Below are 22335 nucleotides of genomic sequence, written 5' to 3'. Positions count from 1 at the left end.
TCCAGGGTTATTCCAAAAGTTTAAAAAGCCATTACTAAACCTAGACACTTAGAATTCTGCCAACCAACACGAATTAAACTAAACATGATTATAAGTGGTTGCCTTTTTGGACATATTTTTAATGTCTTTTTTTTATGAACTTCCTCATAACAGGCCTGGAAATACGTTTTTCTTTTTTTGCAAGACATGATTACACTAAGCACGTTTCAGTGATTCAAGCCAAACTAAAGTATTTCAAATATAAATACACAACTTAAAAAAGTTGCGATGCAAGTAACTCCGCTCAGTAACTGCTACTACATTGAATCATTATCCAGTGCAAACCACTCCCCAATCTCTAAGAATGTTTTGTTTCTGTCCGTTTTTCTTCTTGTTTTGAATTAAGAGCAAAACATAAAATTTGAGGAAGAATGGTTTGCACCTCCACCACACATGCAAAGGTTATGGGTTTACTTCCAGCTCTGGCCTTTCTGTGTATGGTTTGCATCTTCTCCCCATGCCATTGTGGGTTTGCTCCAGTTTTCTTCAGCATTCTAAAAACATGCATTGTAGATTTGATGTGCCAATACATTTTCAGAAAAACTCTAGGCACATAAAAGATTTGCATGTTTGTTTCGTGTCACACTTGATCGGTGGGGTTACTCCCGAGACCCAAAAAGTAAATTTTCCACAGTATGTCCCCTGAAAAAAAGGTATATATTTGAGCACTGACTTCATAGTAGCTGTTGCCAGTTTGCAACATGTGGTGCACTGATTGTGGAGTATATATTTAAGTGCACACGGCCACATGGAGGGAAGGTGCTGCTCTGATGCACATGCATGTCCAGAAAATAGGTTCATTAACCTCTCAGTGCTGCAAGCTGCTCTCTGGAATGAATTTATAAATGGGGGCACTGTTCATGATACTTTCCATATATCGGGTATGCTAAAGCATAACTAACACAGACATTACGGTCTGTTTTATCTCTCTCAGCTCACCTCTCTATCAGGCACATAAACACCTACCTACACTTCCTCTTGCCTGTTGCCATGGAGACAGCTTTTGATCAGGATTTTTCGACTGCGATCAGCAGATCTGATCACAATTGTTGTGCAAACACATGCATATGTTCACATAGTTGCTAGGCTGTAATAATGCAACTTTTAGGGATGCACACAACTATCCTTTGCTATTTTTTATGACATCAGTATGTCTTCCTTTCCGCAAACGGATGATACCAGATACAGATTAATAGAATACTAGAATATACCTTTTCAGAACTGTGCGTGTGTGTGTGCGGGGGGGGGGGTTAAGTTTTGGGTTAATCAATACAGTACTTTACCCCATAATTTTCACACGGGATTTATGTTTATTTTTAATAAAGATGAAGAATGTGATTCAGCAAATGTCACAGACAAAAATTGTGTGTGTTAAGTGTGACTACCATTTTTTAATACAAACTGTATTTGATTTCTTTTCCATTTTGGGGTACAGTAATATAAAAGGAGAAAATGTCTGACAGCTAAATTATACTATTTGTATATTGGTAACCAAGGAAACCATAATTTTTCCAAAGTAGCTACAGAACACTAAAACTCTGATTTGCGTGAGCAAGCCTATTGTGGCTTGCAACTACAGTGCAGACGTTAACATAAAGACGCTACTCGCCACCTTTAATTTATGAGAGATCTAATTAACCTACTCGTTGTCCACTGTCGTAAAACTGTCGCGCCGCAAAAGTACGGCAACGATGTCGATTTCCGACCTAGTTGTGCGTCATTTAGTCGGCATGTAATCTTGTTTTGCAGCTGTCCTTGAAATGATTTTGGCAACATCATAGTTTTAATGCGCCTCAAAACTCTATAAATGCGGTCGCTTTTGTTGCTTGGCGTTTGATTTCTACGGAGCAAAACCATGTAAGTAACACTTCAGTACGATAGCAACTGTTAAGAGTGTATAATACAGTGTTTTTAATTTACGTGTCAGACGGTACTTTAATGTATTGAGTAAACTGGACAATATCGTGAAGTAGTCATAAAGATTGTTTTTAAAGTCAGAGTGAAGACACGCGTCTTGGCCTGAATAAGCGTAATAAATTTGAATGTAGTTCAAAACGCGGTTGGTCACTAGCCTACGATAAGCTAGTAAAATGTATAACCGCAATTGATATTATTATGAAAAGACGCGTGTATCTCATACATTTACAGCTAAAATACCTGGGTGGTAACTCAGCGTCCATTCATTTTGCACGTCACTTCTTGCAATTGCATAACTACAATATTTGTATGGAAATCACTTCTTGGTTGTAATTGGAAAACATTGAAATGACAAACATTAAGTACTGTGACAACCGTGCCGTGCAATGACACAAAATTACCAAACATTAGTATTGCATTAAGTAATTGTATAAAGAAACACCTGTAGGCTACAAATAAAAAAGAAAAGAAAAAACGGCCTCGACATGGGACCAAATGTTTACCAGCAAAAGTCACGTCCTCTTGCAAAGCTGTGCGCATTTTTGCAACGCAAGACATGTCAGATTGTCATCCACCCTTACAGATTCTTCCCTTGAAAGTGGACATCAAGAAAATAACCACATGGCATCTAGATTCCTCAAATATTCAGTGCTTCTTCAGAAGTACAGAACTCGACTGCTCGTAGCCAGCTGCGGTGGCGTCTTTGCAGCCAACATGTTCTACCACGTCTTCCCCGACGTGTCGTACCGCCAGCTCTACCAGGCATGGTGCAAAGGAGAGCCAGTCACCCTGTCTGACAAACTACAAGACCTTTTCCAGCAGGTACTTATTTAAATTGTTTTTTTTAATGATGTCATACTTGCAGAAGGAGCACATTTGGAGTTTGCTGTGGTGAAGTTAGTGGTGTGAAAAATGTGTAATTAATTTAATTACTCAACGTTATTTGATACAACTAGTGGATTTTATCTATTTCTGCTAGCAATGTATAGTGACTAGTACACAAATTCAATGTTTCTCCACTAGAGGGCAGAAAATACAATTGTTTTGTGCATCTACTTTTCTTGAAACATATTTGGGTGGTGTGCCATGAGATTTTTTTTAAACTACGGTTAGGGGAGAGTGGGGTAAGATGAGCCACTGGGTAAGTTGACCCACCCCTTGTATCTAGGCAACCGTACTATGTGTGGTCATGTGATCACAATGGCAGGAAGCCCTCACCATTGCCATCTTGCAGTGGTGAAAGTAAGCACATTAGAAAAGAGATAAGCCTAATTATATGAGAAAAGTTGTTTTTTGACTGTCAAAGTAAAATTTCTGCATTTTAGGTAACATGAGAGTTATGTCAAACAGGATTTTCTGAGACTAAAATTATATGTTACACATATTGGTGTATTTGAAAGGTGTAAAAACATGTGAATCACTTACCTCAAAACTAGCCACGTTTTTTAAGATAGCCTGCTTTTCACAAATTGGTGGCTATGGGGCAAATTGAGCCCAAGGCTTTGGGGTAAATTGAGCCAGTGGTTCAACTTATCCCATAAGGCAGAAGCAAAAAGAGTCTTCTCAGAGGAGATCAAGAAAGAGCTTGCAGACCAAGTCAAGAAGCTTGCAGAGCAGTTTCATGGCATTACGCCAAAGAAATGTTGTGAAATGGCTTTTGAATTGGCTACAAGAAATAACATTCCCACCCCTAACAACTGGACTGAGAAAGGTTTAGCATCAAGGTTTCATCCTCCAATAGTACTGCTGAGCTACCTGTATCAAGCTCTGCAACATGGGTTTTTTCCTCGAGTTCACACCCCAAGGATCCTGGATCCTATGCGTCTCCAACCAAGATTTTACCTTTACCCAAAAAACAGCAGCCCCGGAAACAAACAAACCGAAAGCGGGTGAAGAAAAGAACCCGACTGATACACCTGAAAAGCTCTCAATCCAATGTGCCCATGAAGAGTGGAAAAGCAAACTAAAAAACAAAATGGACAGATCAATCAAAGACCAGAGTGCTGAAGAGGAAAAAAGCTCAGATGAAAATAGAAGAAAGCAGTTCTGAGGAGAGTGATATTGCAGTTCCATTAGAAGACACTACTGAGAGTTCCAGCTACGAAAGTGAACCAGATGACTCGGATCTGCAGGTTGATGACTTTGTAATTGTAAAATTTACATCTAAAAGCAGGAACCATCATTACATCGGCTTAGTCAACAGCCTTGAGAGGAATGAAGTTAGTGCCCGATTTCTAGAATTCCAGGGGTCATTGGCAATAAGAAACAATCATTCCCACAGGGTGATGTCCAGAAGAAGCTGTCCCGACCTCAAAAAGCTGGAGGAACTGCAAGAAGGGACCAACAATTCCTATTTCACTGCAACCTGGACAGTTGGAATATTGAGTACGTCTTTTGAGTCACTAGATAGTACTGAAACAGCAGGTTTTTGTTGGTGGTGTGTTGTTCTTAGTTCAAAACTGATTGTTACAAAAAATTCACAGATTCACTTTAAAAAAAACAACCTTTTTGTTTAGTTTACATGTTATGGCTCAACCTACCCCTTGATGTGGGTCATCTTACCCCAGACCTGGGGCAAATTGAGCCACAATTCCAGTTTTTTTGGAAAGGTCAATATTTTGTGAAGCTTTGTCAGAAATGCATTCTGATCATTTCATTTTATAGTAGACATCATGAAATAATGGAATATGTTTAAATTTTGTTTCTATGTAGTTTTTCCTTGAATCCAGAACCAAATAAGTAAAATTCGGCTCATCTTACCCCACTCTCCCCTATGTTGAAAGACCAATGCTGGAGTACTTCTTCAATATCTGACCATGACAAAATCACCCAAACATGTGGTAAAATGTCTTGTGGTCCAATGAAACACAGGCTGAATTAGCCAGATTTCCAAAGTTAAGATTGACATTCACAAAACATCAAAGGAAAACTAGACCTACAGTGAAGTGTCGTGGTTGCAGTTTTGACCTTTAGTGCGTTTTTTCTTCATCTGGACCATAGACCCTTAGACAAGGTGGAAGGATTATGAGCATTTAAAAAAACCCCAAAATAATTAGTTTTGACACAGAACCTCAGAGAGCCAAAAGTCAAGAAAAGCCCACTAGACCTGCTAAAATTGATTTGTGGTTATGTGCTGATGCCCATTTTAACATGAGTATCAATGTGTCTGGTTAATTCCAAACACAGCCATATTTAGGTTTTAAGGATGTTTGTCAGCTTCTTTGTTTAACACAATTTAAAAATAAATACAGTGCAAGAGAATGAGGCCTGAAGTTCTTGTACAACATACAAGAAAATCATGGCACGCTAAACTTTACTGGAAGAACAATACAAATCAAAAGACAAAAAAAAAAAATGGAAATAAAGTGGACAATGTGACAAGTACAGTCTTGTAAAACTGGGAATTTGTATTGGACTAATGTCAGAGAACAAGAGTGATTTTTTTTTTTTCTTCCCCTCATATTTGTAGCAGCAACAGCTTCAATTGCATCTTTTATAGTCAGGGTTTGTGTGAGAATTATTTTGCTGCAGAAGGGACCGTTCTTCTTTTTATAGCATGGCAGGAAATGGCCTGCTGGAAACGGCAGAGGTCACTTTGACAGCGTCAGGCTCTCTTTTCATTATTTACTTTAAGCACAATTTACTAAAATGTATGCTTCTCGTGACATCTGTAGGTGTTAAAGGACTATAATGTCAGCTCATCCAACAACTTCTCTGCCTTCGCCTCGTTTGGTTTCCACCCAGTCAGCGCTGGTGTGCCGTGGCTCCCTGCAGGGGCCCAAATCGGCATCCCGGCGAACTTTAACAGCACGGCCGATGACCACAGCGGTATTACGAATCGGACTATTTTCATCAACGGAAAAGGCGTGGAGTGGGACAGTGAGTTTGGTACGGCTCTCAAGGGCTCCCTGGTGTTCTCCGTCCGAGCACAGAAATTCGCCATAGCGAGAGAGGTGGCGCGTTTGCAATCGGGCGCACCTATTGTGAGTGCTGCAGTTGCCCCCGTCTGCCTGGGCGGGGTTTGGGTCTACAGCGTGGTGCTGAAGCAAGTGTTCAGCCTTCACGCAGGGCCCGCTTCGTTGCGTGGAGTGGTGAACCTTGTATCGCTGGGGCTCGGCGCCGTATCCTACTTCCTCACCTCGGACGCCGTGGCCCAGTGGTCCGATTACAGCTCGGACCGGCGGGCGGCCGGGGTGTCCCGCGACTACGCCGAGGGCGGGGTGGAGTTTTACGACAAGATTCTATCCAGAAATAAAACCCTACGTGCACTCATGGGACGAAAAGGAGAAGGGATGTACGCGCCCAGTGGGAACTTGTTTCCGGCCAACATCCTTCAGCTGAAGCATACGCCGTACACGTCCAGAAGGGAAGGCATCATCGCTCTGATGAAAAAAGACAAGATTTAGATCATAAAATCACTTTTTCTTTTTTTTGTCATTCCTCCATCCATCTTCAAAAACCATTCATACTCACAGTCGCACCTAATGGCCATTTGAAGTGGTCAAAATATACCTAATGCATCTTGTTGGGAATGTGGGAGAACACCCACCCGGGCAAGGGGAGGACATGCAAACTCCTCACAGGAAGGCCAGAGCCGGAATTGAAAAAATGTGAATGGATACATTACAAGTGCCTGTGCACTGTGAGGTGGATGTGCTAACCAGTCTATTTTGTCAATTATTATTTCTTCTCAATTATATTATGCCAAGCCCCCCACTCCACGCACTGACTATGAATAAGATTTTTATTTATTTAAAAAAAAAAAGAATAGGTATACATAAACCCGTATGTACCAAGTGCATCAAAGTGCCTACAAAAAAGAAAAAAAAGAAAATTCTTCTTTTATTGCAATTAAACTTCACATGACAAAAACAAAGCCTTTTCCTTTGGGTCAGCTATTTGAGAAGCACTGGGTTAACAAAATGTGTGTGAAGCTACACACCACCTTTTCTGTGGTCTTTTCTCCCCTTGTTTGATTGTTGCCAAATAATACATTTAAAGGGCCTTCCTAGTGCCATGTCTCTCATCTAATTTCCTGCATTGAAATGACAAATTGTAAGTGCTGCAATGCACACCAATCTCTTCATTCAATAAACTGCTGGAAAAAAAAAAAGATTATGAGGGAAGCAGTGTATTCACAATGCAGTCTACTGTATGTTTTTGAGTTTGACATACAAAGCAAGTGCGGCATACCCCAAGGAAAAAAGCACTAATGCAATATATCACATTCACAGTGCAAGCCTTTTATTTCCCCTGTGGTCTTTTCTCCCCCCTTCAGCATGGTGTATCCCCACGTGTTTTTCATTTCCTCCCCACTCATCCCAGGAAAACAACCTTATCCTGAGAAAAAACGTGCTTAAGTATGCACTCATTTGCATGACTGGCTAATTTGTTTAGCGATAATCATCTTAATAACCAGCTCAGTGGGACCTTGAAACTCAACACGCCACACTCCCCGAGGTCATCAGTCTGCATATTAACAAGGTTCCGATATTTGTTTTAATTACATTTCTAGTCAGGTACCCTGAGGATTCAACTAAATATAGCAGCTTGTAATGAATATTATTGTGGAATAGATACGTTGGCCTACTGGATAGCACATCTACCTCACGGTTTGCGGGTTCCTTGTTCGCATCTTTGATTGGACTAAGGAGTGATTATCAATGTGATTTATGATTTGTGAAAGTTATTTTGAGAAAGGTTCCATCTTTTCTGTGACCCTGGACAGGATTTGCAGTGTAGAAATGTGTGTACTGTATGTGTGGAACGCTGGTAATTTTTTAAGGGCAGAGACAAAGTCAATAACTTTGAATCCATCCCCACTAGTCTAAAAACAACATTTATGATTAATATTAAGTTTGGGGAATATCAATTACCATGCAAAATCCACTTGTTTTTAATGCAACTCCAGGCAGCTATTTTGCCACTTGCTGTTTGGTAATAACCAATCACAGCTCAGCTTGCAAATTTCACATCCGCAAAGGCAAGAAACAGACAAGCCATGATGCCATGATCGGTTGTTACCTGAGCTCTGAGCAACTGTGATATTATTTTCAGGCTAGTGGCAAAATGGCCACAACGAGATAAAATAATAAAATTAATAGGTGGCTTTTCCTGCCTAATTCATCTTCCGCAAACACAGTATTTGTCAGAATGTTATGTGTACACTAGCGGGGGGGGCATAACATAATGTAAATAGAAAGTTCAATTTGACTCGCCCTTAAAGGGATAGTGTTTAAGATATAGACCATTTTTCATTACGGACAACTGGTGGTGCTGCATTTACCCTTGTCCGGAGCTATAACAAACATGGCCGCCTCCGGACGAGTGCCACCTCCCCATGCATAACATATTGTAAATAGAAAGTTCAATTTGACTCGCCCTCAAAGGGATAGTATTTAAGATAGTATTTAAGATATAGACCATTTTTCATTACGGACAACTGGTGGTGCTGCATTTACCCTTGTCTGTAGCTATAACAAACATGGCCGCCTCCGGAGGAGTGCCACCTCCCCATGTAATATAATTTAAAGATAACTAGACCTCTGATTATATTTAAAACATACTGTTGGTCATTAAGAACACATTCATTTGCAAGTTTTTAAAATTTACAATCATTTAATTTATTCATTTTTTATGAAAACAAAGTCTAAATCTTACACACTGTCCCTTTATGTTTGAAACAAAACTCTTGCCGCTGCAATGAATACATACACAATTTAAAATAAAAATCAAATAAAAAAAATGTCAGTCACTTCATGATTGTGGCTGAGCCCATCATGTGTGAATTGCTTTGGGATGTTCCCATCAACAACAGTGGGCTTACTGTCTCCACTTCATCTTCTTATACTTCAGTGTGCCATTGAAAAGGACAATACAAAGGCCCATTGTCTTGCTGTAATGCCCTGGCTGTTATTACATCGTGCGCCACACGAGGCCGCTCCAGCCCACATCAGAACGTCCTTATTACAAGAAATATGAATTACACGGCGGCTCGGTCAAAAAAATGTGAATGGATACATTACAAGCAATTTCTTTAAAAAAAAAAAAGCGTATGTGTATATGATATTATACAATGGATCCTTAACGGTTCCACCATCTTAAATGAGGTTACACAGAACTGAAAGGTCCACTTGGAACAAACGACAATACAGCCCCAACATCCGGGTCTCGCGAGGCGCCCCATGCATAAAAGGATTATGCCTGTTTACCTGGGTGCGCTCCATAACTGACAGCGCGCCTCCCGCTTTGCTCGCCCCGCCTCCGCGCGCTCCAATTGCGCCATTACGTCGCGGTCGCCGCTGCTGTGTAGCTCGGGTGAGCAGCTGCAGTGAGACCGAGCAAGACTGACGGCGACGAGCGAGCGCACGAAGTCAGAAACGCGACATTTTCGGCTTCAATTGACGACGTGATTTCTTTTCACAGCATTGCCGCTTTCGTCATTATTTTGAGATTTTCACCCGTTTTGCGTCCCGAGCCCGAAATGAGTGATACTGGCCGCGTTTAGCCAATGCTTACTGCGGCGGGGGCTCGCGTCTTGTGGATTATCAACGGTGGCTGCAGAGGCAGCGGTGGCATGGTCGCGGCCGGAGGAGGCCCCTCTCTGCCGGATGGATCTGAGCGACCACTCGTGAAGACCGAGCGTCCGTGGTAATGATGCCCACGTCTCGTCGGCGTCCGCGGGCGAACTCCTCTTGAATGTTCGGGCTTCGTCGCCCTACCCACAAAACCCATTTCCTCACACGGCGAACATTTTATTCCTTGAAAACTGGACGCCCCCGGAGCAGTTTATGACGGTAGGTGAAACAAAAAAAATGAAGCTTTCAAAGGCATGTTTTTAGCCTCTTTACAGACAGCTGACGTTAGCTAGCTTAGCCGGCTAGCTCGGCGCTGTCACTTTGCTCCAAGTTGCTTCACGCAGCGGAATGTTTCCCATTAACATTATCATAACGATTCCCCAAATTGCCAAATGTACAGTCGACACGTTTTTCATGATTGCTATGCCTTAAATGCATAATGGCGTGCCGAATGTCATCACTCGTGTGTAGCTCCCTTGTTTGCTAACGCTGTTCAATCCATTCAATACATCGCAGTTACTTGCAGCTACCAAATAGCCTAAATTGATCAATTATCCGCATTGATGCATCGCATTTATCGCCTTTGATTAAGCAGTCTATGACTCCAGCTTCCGTATGTCGCCATAAATGCCCCCCCCCCCCACTTCGTTAATAGGTCATTCATTGTAACGTTACAAGTGTACAATAAGCCCCTTTAACGACACCCTGCTTGCTGCTGAATAGAGCCAGTTGTATGTCTTTAAATATGGCGCACATTGATTAGAAGAAGAATGCGAAATGACGGGAGCTTCATGCTTATTTCTGATCGTTTCCAAAAACTACAATATGGCGATGCAAGACCATGCCAATTAAACTATGCATTTCCATCCCCCTTCATTTGCGATCATTCCGGCTTTCATTTTAACCATTGTCTTTATATATGGCGTGCATATCATTAGTTGCACAGAACAGTTGCTCATCAAACAGTGTTGCGGTGTTCAGTAATGCCAGTGAAGCCTTCATGCGATTGAGGCGTCCTCCTTTTTTTCACGATGACGTAATCCTCCACCATCCGTGCCACATCTTTTGGGTCGCAGTCGGCCCCTCTGCTGCCTGCTGCAGCTGATATCATATTCATATCATATCTGGTCCTGCACGTTTGTATGCATCCCCAGTTCATGCTTTTTGTACAAGCTTCAGTTTTTGGTCAGGATTCAGCCTTCAATTGCAGGTCGGTAGATTATTGAGCAAGCTTATCTGGGGTGTATGCTCCTTCAAAGCAGCCACTGTGTGATTGGGGATCAACGGGGATCTAGCTCTCCCAGCCCCCCATGCTGTTAAACACTTGATGAAATACCCCGTCTGCGAGAGCACCTTTTGAACGGCATCAACCAGTTACACACATTTTGACAGACCCACATCAAAACAATTGCAAACAAATGATTGTTATACATCTGGCTGTTATCGTTACACGCCATTCATATATTTTTTTAATGGCGATCACTGAGCATTCACCTATTCATGCCTATCCGTGTATTTATGCGCTCTTTCTGTAACGCTTTACGATGCAGTCTAAAACTGTTAGCGGAGGAGTAGCTGGCACCGGCCACCGGCTGATAGCTGGCCAGCTTGACAGCAAACATCAGCATGATGGAAGATCCCAGTAGCGGTCCGACAGGCAGGCAAGGGTCTGTGCGGTCTTGATTCCTGAAAAAAGCAAGGTAGTATACTTCACAAGATGATTTAGAGAAAGGTCTGGATAATCTGTAGGTAACTGAAAGCTGCTCAACATAGATTCAAGATACACCATTGTTTGCCAGGCATTTAAGAAATCTATCCATACTCTATATGTATCACTCAGGCAAAGGCGAAATTAAAAATTGGAAAGTAGTGACTGATATTTTCTGAGTTTGCAAAGCAGGTGATCGAAGATGCGCTTGAATCCACATGGCGTATGAATTAAGGTTTTAAATCAGGGGCGTCAAACTCCCTTTAAACTGCGGGCCACACAGAGGAAAATATTTTCCCAAGTGAGTCGAACCAGTAAAATCAGGGTTTACATTTATATATTTAAAACTACAACTTCAGATAGCAGTCTTTTGTAATGCTGTCCAAAATAGTACAAGCGCACCATCGTTATTAATCATGATGGTGGATTTGAAATCTGTAGTTTATACTCGTTAAAAGCAGTAATAAACATTTGTAGCGAGACGTCCCTTTTCTGCGAATTTCCTCTATTTACGTATGGGTTTGGTCCATCTACTGCAATTAGTGGACGTTTACTGTCTAGTGTGCTTTCACCGTTTTAACTCCTTCAGTCCCAAGCATTATCTGAAAAGGCAGCCCCCTAGAGTTCTAGCCGATTTCCAGCGTTTTGACGTATCTTTCAAGGCCGATGGAATATTGTTATTGTATGACTGTGGACTTTGGTGGTACCATTTGAAAGATTGAGTTCCATTCTTTACCTAGAAAAAGAAAAAAAAACACTATTTAGTAATCACTGTTTGAAACTAGGTCATTCGAGTGACACCAAGCTATTTTAGACAAAAGGAGAAAAATTCTTGCACATATACACTCTGACACACATATTTTTGTTGCATCTGAAACATCGCAACAGTCCTTAACTTTGATAAAACATGAACAAAAACAGTGAAAATGTCTTTTTGATGGCAAAATAACGTGCTTGTCACAAGTGTCTTCTATGACAAATTTTCATCCATGACACTGAAAGAGTTAAACATCCGCTCCGTGGACCGACTGCTCTGATATAAGATTGTCATCAAATGAGTCTTCCTTCACAAATATTTGACTGCTTAGTGTCAATGGAACTTGAAATACTGCGTTTCAGAGCAATTGTTCCCATAAAAACATATTTATGTGTTCAAAATGTGTCAAGAAATTGCATTATGCATTGTTTCACATTATAAAATGATTTCCAGATGTCTTCATAAGAAATATCCCAACGATCAAAAATTTGAAACACTTTATACACCCTATTTCTTGTCTTGTTGAAATTAGCCATCATGCAAATGAGTGACTTTACACCCTGCTTTTTACTGCTGGTCAAATGGCAAGTCCTGCTTTGGTTACCATGACGACCAGGGATCGCTCTTGTTCCTTGTGACTAGAGCGGAGCCCAGAATGTAGAAGAAGGTGGAGGGGGGGGTTGCGCAGAGCCATAACCGCAGCACTGCACATTTGAACAAAAAATGCCGGTGTTTTTAAAAAAAAAGATTTTTGTGATTTTGAAACATTTGGTGTATGTACTTCAATGTTACTACCACACCCAGCTGCAGAAATGGCAAACATGTTATGTCCTGTGCTTTGCTGGTCCTGAATGGATGTTAAGTCCTGATGTCCCGCCGCACTGGGACTCCCTCGGTTGTGGCGTTGTCGCTTGGTTAACCCCCATTTTAGAGCTCTCTCTGTAGTACCAGATTTTCAAAACGATTTATGGCAGATTACATACCCGCATTCTCTCAAATTCTGCTGCGTCGCATGTTCATATGAACCAGATGCTTCAGATTAGATTTCCTGATGCTCATTGTCACTTCATACGTGACTGTCATTTGGAACACGCATGTATTCTGGACACCAGTTCTCAGTAAAATCAAAAATTAACCCATAATGCTATTTTTAATAGTAGGATGAACAATTAACAACAAAAAAGAGATTTTACAACGCACTAGATCAAGAGTGGCCAAACGCTTATGCCCCGAGAGCTACTGAATCGGGTGGGGGGGGTTGCGAGCTACTGAAACTTTGGAAGGAGCTATTGTTAATATCCCAATAAGCAGCGATGAAAATTTAGTAAACACCATGAATGAATATACACATCCGGGCTGTGTCATGTGTTCAGAACTGCAGCGGGAGTCTAACGGACTCAACTTGACTTTGCATTTCAGCACTCATCGCTTCTCCTTTCAGGCAGGGCAGAGGCAGGATAGACACATTTACCAGGCAGTAACGATTGGATGAGATCTATATTTAAAAAAAAAAATACTCTTCACCCAGAAGTCAAATGAGACTCACAGAGATTCTGCTGCCTGTTGAGCCAATGTCATTTTGTCAAGAGGCCAAATGTTATGTGGAAGCCAGATAATGCTTCAAAATAAAATGTGGGATAGCCTTGCAACACTTTTATTTTGAAGTTCCTCCTGGAAGCAAGGTTGTGACAACAATCTGCTAATTAATCAAAGTTACCTCCCACCATGAGCAGCATTTGATGTAAACCACGCTGTGTTCTTTTTTTTTTTGTCTCGATTGCCATTCTTTTTTTCGGCTCTCGACGTCAGCTGGGGTAGGCACCAGCAAGCCCGTGACCCTTGTGGAGATAAGCAGCTATAGTATATGGATGTGTCATCTGTATTGTTTTAAAACGTCTTTTAGCTTCCGGTGTTTTGTTTCTGTCAAACTCTTGACAATGAACGATCAGGTTTTGACTGGTTCACTTTAGTAGAGAACTTGATCGCGAACATATTGGACCTTTCTGAAAATTTTAAGTAAGATTATACATAGCCGACCAGTTTTTATTTACAGTATTTGTTTCAAACACACGACTGGACTAAATTCCGACAGGTCGGTGTTTCCCTTTTAAGAGCCCTTAATTAATTTGACCGGGACCGGGCCCTTAATTAATTTGACCGGGACCGGGCTTTTTTTGACCGTTGCCAGTGACAGCCTTGTCAAAGACGAGAGTGTTCATATTTAACCAAGTGGGCCAGCTGCCCGTCTGTCCAACTGGAACTCCCTGGAACGCTTGCAGTCCAGTCTGGAGTAGAGGGCTCCCTATTTGGAGAGCTATCGATAGACCCATTTTGTCAGATTTACTCTAAAGTGGCTGAATAGTACCAAGAGACCTTTTGGCAAGCTTCACTTTCAAATTGATCGTTGAACGCCGCGCATCTTGTAACTGTAACGACATGAAATGCGGCCAACGCCAGAGCGCTCGGATTACGCTTGTCTTGAGCCAATGTCCTCTCAGCCCGGCCCACCGGCGCTGCTCAAATTAAACCTGACCAACAGCCATCGCTAACTGTTCAGACAGATGCCTCCGAGAGAGTGGTGTGCTCAGTCTTTCTGTTGATGAGGCCGCAAAGTTAAAATAGTATTTTAACTGACACAACAGCAGCGCAATCTAAAACTGGCCTGTCATTTAAATGCGGCTTTGAAAAATTCTAAGCGTTCTAAAAAGAGTATAATCCGACGAAATATTACTTCAATTTCATTTGTATAATTTTGTATTGACTATATGTTCGGCTGTCAAAAAGATGCTGTCGACCTGTCAATGTGATTTTATTATTTATTATTTTAATATTTTCATATTTTGAATTGCACATGCCACATACTGTATTAACTGTAAGCACGTTATGCAAAACCAATTATAATTAGTCGTTCATGTTCTTCTCATCGTAATATAATTAATGTCTTGAGGTAAGACAACATGCTTCCATATACTTAGCTCCCAACCTTATCAACGCATGCTTTCATTACTCTGAAATGAGCTAAATCTTATATGCTGAAATTTAATGCATAATAAACTCCTGGAGATTATTCAAACATTGTTCACTAGAACTAAAAAAATATTACTTCATAAGGATAAGCATGTACAGATACCAATAGGGGAGTACCGGGCCTTAATTCAAGGCAAAATTTAAAGCAGACAGCATAATAAAAGATTACTGTATTTTCCGCGCACCTAAAAGCTTTATTTTTTTTTTTTAAAAGGTGACGGTGCACCTTTTATTCCGGTGCGCCTTATATATTGAGCGTATCATGTGCTGACTGCATAAACTGCTGAGTTCTCTGATCAATGAGTTGACATTCCCTTGAGCGCAGCTCCATCTAGTGGATATATAATAGAATGCAAATGCAACCCCAGCCAGCACGCTAGCTTTGATTCCTTGCACCTTATATACAATTTATTTTTGTTTTATTTTTGTATTTTTAAATAGGCATTGAATGCACGCCTTATAATTCGGTGCGCCATATAGTGCGGAAAATACGGTAATCTAAATTTTTTTGTTGAATTAATCATTTAAGAAAAAATCTGCTACTTAATCATACACCTATTTTTAAACGCTGCCTTATTGGATATAGTGTCATATCCCATAATATTTCTTATTCGGGTTGTGTTATGCCCAACCTCGCCTCAGGTATGCAAGTACAGATGGCTTCCACTTCTTGACGCAAGACCTCTACTCCAGTGCTAGTTTTGACTTGCCTTCTGCCAAGCTTGCCTTGCAACAACATTTAGGAATTGGAACACAGCAACGCATCTACATTTATCAGCACATGCGTCGTGACCCGCTTTCCAAAATGTGGTGGACTTAGTGCAGCCCTTGCTTCGTACACAAACAGACCTTAGTATGTTCCGTTGACCCTCCGAAGCAGCTGTTCCACTTGTAGTCAGAATACCAAGAGAGGTCAAAGCTCACAGTTGCTTCTGCGCTTCTGGACAAAGCCAGGAACAGTTTGCTTTATCCACTTTTGGATTACGCATGCTGTTCCTGTCGCAGTTTGTGTTGAGACGGACGTTAATTGGCCCCCAACAGGCAGGCAGAATGAGTTTTTTAAAGGGGACGAACAGAGAGAAAGGAGAATCCAACAACAACATACACCCACGTACGATTATATACTATTTTGTGGTTATTTTCAAGCAAGAAGATTCTGCCTTCTGATTTTGCGACTACGAACGGCGTTTGGATTGTCTTGGGTAGTACGATTTGCTCAGGTCCAATTTTGAAATGTCAATTTAGTGCATACAGAATATGCCAGTGCTTCTTAGTTATCTTCTGTTACACACCCCAGGACAAAAAAAACCCAACAAAATCATACCCCCCTCAACATTATACTGTGACTTTTAACTGGATCCATCCATCGTACTAAGGCAACAAAATCCACGTGAAAGGAATTGTGGATGTAATAAGCTAAATACTCATAATGCAGTACTTGAATTTTTCATTTTTTCCTCTGAGTTGGGGAGTTCCTCTTTTCTTAGAATTTTGGACACATTTCATGGTTCTTTAAACGATGACAAATACTTTTGGACTGTGACTGGAACCAAGAATGTTTCTGGCTCAATTCCTTCAGTCCATTGATCTGTTTTGTATACTGCCTGTCGGACAACCTTGAGCTTGGAGCCGCTGACGGTGGTAAATAAAACGCATTGGTGCCTTTTCCGGTGGTATTTGTGTATGTAGAAGCCAAGTTTATATGTGAGAGCGAGAAGGGAGTGGGAGAACAAGACGAGTAGGAGAAACAGGCAGCCTGACTGTGAGGCAAGCTATCAGGACGCGAGGCAGCAGGGAGGGATAATAACAGAAGCTGTTACATTCTTGTGGTTTCTCTGATTTCAGCGTGAGGCGGGGGGCCGGCTTTGGCTCACGCAGCGGTTCTGCCTGCTCGCTGGCCACCGCAGCGCCAGTAGAACGCCGCTGAGAAACAGGGCAATACATAACAGATTTCGGACACATGAATACGGGACACATCACCGAGCCCGCGCCGTCTTTGCGTATTTTAGCTTCACTTAAGCATTAGCCTAGCTGCCGATTAACAGTGGCTAACCAATTTATGATTCAACTTTATAGGTTTGTAGGTCATGTTGTTTCCTCAGGCACATTAAGGGACATTCTCAGATGCTGCTGTTGGAGAATGTTCTGTATCGGAATATTTGAGTTGCACTCAGTTTGTCTTTTCAGCTTCATCGGCATTAAATTGAAATTCTCCGCAAAGAAGATTCACTTAAATGTCAAATGTCAGACTTCAAATTATTATCTTGTGTGACATCGGCAAATCTCACAGCTGAAGGATTACCTCCACATCTTTTGTTATCTTCCCTCTCATGGAAGGATTACAGTGATGGGCAAGAGGAAAAGTGCAATGACAGAAAACCTAAATCATATATATGTATACAAGGGGTGGATTTTTTTTTTTTTCTTTTTTCGTGGGTTACTCTGAGTACCAAAACAGAGTATTTGGTATGCACCTTTTTTTTTCATGAAAAACAGTCTTCCTCAATGTCTTCTCAATGATGCTCCCACTTTAGCAGTGCACAAAGCCAGACTGCATCTTTGAAAAGTTTCATATCGTTCCTTCGGGACCCAGTTTAGTTCATCCAAGGAAATCAGGGGTAAATTCTCTGCTAACTGTAAAGTGACAACATAAAGAATCTCCTTCACGAGACTGATACGCAGTCCAGACAGCTAGTCCAAGCCGCTTTAGTAAACAACAAATTCCCCCAGAATAGGCCCGCAGTAGCGCAAACGCCGGAAGCTCCCGCTCGATACGAGGGAATAAGTGCGTCTGCTCCTCCTTTTTCAGTCTTCTATCATCGGATCCAAAACGGCGACAATTAAGTGACTCTTTATCGTTATGACTTTGGCTGTAATTATTTTTATTAGATTTTATTGTTATTCATTTACGTCCTGTAGATCAGGGCGTTCATAAGAAAAAGAACGGATAAAGAAGATGATATGCCCAGTTCTCAATACTGCAGTTTTTCTTTAATGAACACGTTTTGGACCATACATTTTTGCATTCTATTGCTTGTGTTGTTAAACGTACTGTGTTTTGTTAACGTATTTGCACGTTCTTGCAGGACATGCACGTCGTTTCCAACATAAGGGAATTCTGTTATAAGGAAGTATTGGGCAGCGCAAATATGATTCCTTACTAGAGAATACTTACTGTATATATGTATAATATATATAGGGATGCACCCAAAATTTCGGCCACCAAAAGCTAATTGAAACCGAAGCGATTCATCCGACAAAGGATGTTGAGAGGAAAACCGGTGCCAGCAAGCATCTGTTTTAATTTCACACGAGCACACAGAAGGAGAGGGCCATCACTTAGTTGGCAACTACGGTTCAGCGAGTCGAGAAAAGAGCACTGCTGAGCTTCCTCTTCTTTCCTGGGTATATAGTCAAGACAAGAAAATGATAATCAGCATGATAAGCCTCATCAAAACAATAGTTTTACACTATCATTCTGGCCAGTCATTACTCTGGCTATAGTCAGACTATTCGGAGTAAACGTTGGGTAATCTCCTTGAATGCCACGCAGTATTTGCCGTCAAAGCTGTGCCAGCACTGATAAAATAAAGGCTGCTCTTCTGTGTCAGGACTTTGGCCCGGTTCAATGATGCCAGCAGAAATAAAGCTTTGCTAAGAAAGCCTTTGCTGGGAGATTTGTATCAGATGTTTAACACCTTAAGCTGTGCATGCACCTTATAATTTGCAAATTGTGGCCAAGAATTAGGATTTACCCAAGGCATACATTTTCTGTTGTTTAGGGACAAAAAAAAATAAAAGCTTTCTCTTATTTTATTTTGTTTTTTAACCATTGGCTAGCTCTGAAACAGAATGTGGTGGTTTTCAGGTAAGCCCACGCTTTCCTGTTTTGATCCTGTTTATCTATCAAAATGTATTCCGCCCACATCCATCTCTTCATCTTCAACTCTTTGTACAACCAGTGGTACAAAGACATGCCCTCAAACCCCTCCCACACAACTCTGTTATTTTATATGGGCCGATACATAAACATAACCTTTTTTAAACATCCCAAGACACTGGTACTGTTGTTAATCCATAGAGAAACTAAATGCATTCATTTGATAAACGACTTAAGTTGCATACCTAAAAAATAAAATAACTTAATTGCCACGTACATTTTTCAAGTTTTACTCTGCATTGAAGTTTTAAAAGTATATTTTACATTTGAAATTTTTGATTGGTCTTGGCTTCGATCCAAACAATCTTTTTACGTAATCAAGAGACATTTTTCCCCCTATTCTTGAGTTAATACTTTCCACAAATCATCTTTATTCTTTATTTCTGATTGAAAACCTTGACTGATATATCTGTTTTGTTGACATTCCCTTTAGCACAGCTCCATCTAGTGGATACATAATGAGCCTCTACTGTAGCTTCTATTCTGAAAACTGTTTCAAAATATGCCATTCATTGAAGATGCGCCTTATAATCAGATGTACCTTATCGTGGTGTTTATTGGTGTAGACGTGCAAACAGGTCATGTCCTCCAGCGTAACGCCCAGGTCCAAAAAGGTTAAGCAATGATCACCCCTTATCCTCCATGCATGCCAAAAAGGTTCAAAGAAAAAAGGCAGTTGCCGTCTAATTATTTTCAAAGAGGCTGCTTGTTGAGTCAACTCTGCAAGCATATTCTGCTTCGTGCAAATGACCCTATGGTAGAGGATTAGGCTGTTGATGAAAGCTTTTTCCTAGTATTCTTTTACACATACCCCTTTTGATGTCCCGACCTTATTCTGTTTTTCAGTAAAAAAAAACAAAAAACAAGATTAGGCAATTCCAAGTTTCCGGTAAATAAGTCGTGTAAAGCAGGTGGTCAAAATAGGCCAAACTCTTGACGAGATTATGTTTGAGTTAGCATTTGCCTTTGCACCAATTGCCTTTGCACCAACTGTTTCTCAGACTTCTGGGTCATTTTGAAAGTTAAGGAGATTATAGAGCAAAGTAAATCATATGGTAATTGTGTTTTTAATATTCCTTTTTCTGCCAGCGTGACTATAGGAAAAGGCATGCAGTTGGGCCTTGAGATACGAGATGGAATTCATCAAGTGACCACACTCATATTGCTCAAAATGCTCTTAACACAAACTATCTTTCTTCATTAATGGAAAATTCATTAACAAGAAAGTGAGTGGCAAAACAATGTGATAATGTGGTTTATTAAAAAGAAAAAACTACTGCAATCACATAATTTAATAGAATGTAAACACCTTGTGCATCACAATTATTCATTGCGGCTCCTTCTGGTGTGTGCAACTTGGCCTCCAGGGGAAGTAGAATGAAGTCATACAATTCTTTTAATGAAAATGTCTCAACCACTTTTAAGAGATGCATACTTTTGCAGAAAGCAAAGAACACATATACATTTGTGTTAGATCATTCTACGTGTTGCCGCACAGTTAATGATGAAAAATCTGTTGTGTAAATCAGTATAAAACCACCACAATTTATGTTAGTCTGAGTTTGTAGCGAAGCGTTAGCATTAAGCTAGCGTCTTTGTACAGTAGACAAAACAAAACAATCACCGATACGTGTTATGATAGGTAAAGATATGGTTGTGTTTGGTGCTGTACGAGAAAGACGACCATGTTACAAGGCATTTGTACATTTTGGTTAACGAGGGTGGAAACATGACCCTTGCTAACATCTCAATGTATGGGGGTCAGCTGAGAGAGGAGGGGGGGGAAAAAAGAGAAGAATGTGCTGCTTTAATCAAGCTTGCATCTTTTTCTGTGTTTTCAGTATCTACATACCATATCTTGGTGTGCTAGCATGCTGTATTTGAAAGGGGTGATTTTCTTGAATAAAAAAAGAAAGGAATGCAAGAAATGTGTGTGCATGCGTGTTTTAACATAGCCTTAACATTTCCTTTTTGCCTTGCAACTTTATTGTTGACTGATTTAAACAGCCAATAAGAGGTATACATACCATCTATCAGACCAAGCACAGCAAAGACGTTTACGGCATCGAGGGCCAACTTTACAAATGGCAAAAGCGCAACCCATATAATATTAGCATTCCTGAAAACATGTCGGCTTGGTGAAAGCTCCAGAATTAACCGTGTGTTCTAAACAATGGCTCCAGGTAGGCTGACGCATGCTTTTCATTCATGCATCCTCAGAGGGTCATTCCATATGGGTGTGAGTTCAAGCTTGACGTTTGTGTAGCTGTGTAATGCATTTGAAACACAAAGCGGAAGCTCCCGACTCTTCTGCCTGCTTGCCTGCCTTATCTTATTTTTTACTTATGCCCCCATGGCCAACTGTGATCATGTACACAACTATTTAAAGCAGGGTATACACATCAGGGTGGGTTTGTATCATAGCGAGGACATGCCATTGACACAATGCACTTTTTAGCCCCTAACCCTAATATTAACCATCTCAACAGATTGCCTGAAGGTGAGGCTTGAGCCTCAAAAGGAGATCTGAACTTTTGTTGGAGCAATGGGTCCCCACAAAACAGTCAAACTTGGGATTTTGTCCCCACCATGTAGAAAACACCAAGGGTGCACATACAAACACAAAGATTTTTAAAACCTCAATAAAGAAGCTGGATGAACGTTTAGACTTTCCATTAGCATTGCAGTGGCAGCTGTGTAGCCTTAAGAAAAACACTCAGCACGGACAAAAGCAATCATTGTTAGGGAGGATCAAGATTCAACACAATCACACTTGAATGTTCATGAAACTACTATATTTATTCTCAAGGGTGAAATGTAGGCCTTGCCATGAAATTTGCTGCCATGGCAATATACTTAAATAACCCGCAGTTGGTCAGCTCTAAGTTTGGCAGTGTCATGTGAATGAGTTTAGTCGGCTACACATGGCATGGTCGTCGGTTTTGAACACTGCAAAGGATGGAGTGTAGGCCTGCTCAGTGCAAACTGTACTCCACTCCAACCTCAACCTTTTAGTGTCTTTTAGGGCCAACTTTTCCTTGAACCATTTAGTTCAAAGCTCTCTGTGCAGTGCACTAGGAAACTCTGCTTCCGCTTCCTGAGGAAATTATAAAAAGTATTATCGTTGGCTTCTGAGCTCTTCAGCGGAGTTATAGTCTTCCCGCTAAACCTTCTAAGCTGGACTGCTTGGCAGTTTCTGTTGGTGTGCGTGCCGGCGGCTTGTGCCTATGTGGAAGTTTACAAGTTAAATGTGACTTTACGGCGGATGCAGACAAACCCGCAATGTTGTGCCCAGACTGGCCGGAAAATCCGGAGAGGGAATTTTTGACTTCCTTTCAGTGACCCCGTTTGGGTTGTATCACTTAGATAA

General features: G+C 41.1%; 2 protein-coding genes across 2 annotated transcripts in view; both read left to right on the top strand.

The window, feature by feature from the left end:
* The first annotated feature begins 1731 nt into the window (after positions 1-1731).
* On the top strand, positions 1732-8733 carry tmem177 (transmembrane protein 177). Its single transcript, XM_088416107.1, has 3 exons — positions 1732-1896; positions 2540-2778; positions 5631-8733. The coding sequence occupies exons 2-3, from the start codon at positions 2578-2580 to the stop codon at positions 6360-6362; spliced, it is 933 nt and encodes a 310-aa protein (XP_088272233.1). The 5' UTR covers positions 1732-1896; positions 2540-2577; the 3' UTR covers positions 6363-8733.
* Positions 8734-9261: 528 nt separating this feature from the next.
* ptpn4a (protein tyrosine phosphatase non-receptor type 4a) overlaps positions 9262-22335 on the top strand; it is a 46606-nt gene continuing 33532 nt past the window's right edge. Inside the window, exon 1 of the mRNA XM_088415297.1 lies at positions 9262-9752. The gene's annotated coding sequence lies outside the window, so the exon portion shown is untranslated. The remainder of the gene's footprint in view (positions 9753-22335) is intronic.

This window comes from Hippichthys cyanospilos, chromosome 5 (genome assembly GCF_059441005.1).
Source record: "Hippichthys cyanospilos isolate Australia breed blue-spotted pipefish chromosome 5, RoL_Hcya_1.0, whole genome shotgun sequence".
Lineage (NCBI taxonomy): Eukaryota > Metazoa > Chordata > Actinopteri > Syngnathiformes > Syngnathidae > Hippichthys > Hippichthys cyanospilos.
Note: the sequence above shows the minus strand (reverse complement) of the source record. Positions and strands in the feature narration are given on the sequence as shown.

What these genes read in the sequence shown, in the direction of transcription:
- tmem177 (XM_088416107.1), top strand. Translation starts at nt 2,578, where the DNA reads ATGGCATCTAGATTCCTCAAATATTCAGTGCTTCTTCAGAAGTACAGA. An exon ending in TACAAGACCTTTTCCAGCAG is followed by an intron (nt 2,779 to 5,630) that starts GTACTTATTTAA and finishes TGACATCTGTAG; the next exon opens with GTGTTAAAGGACTATAATGT.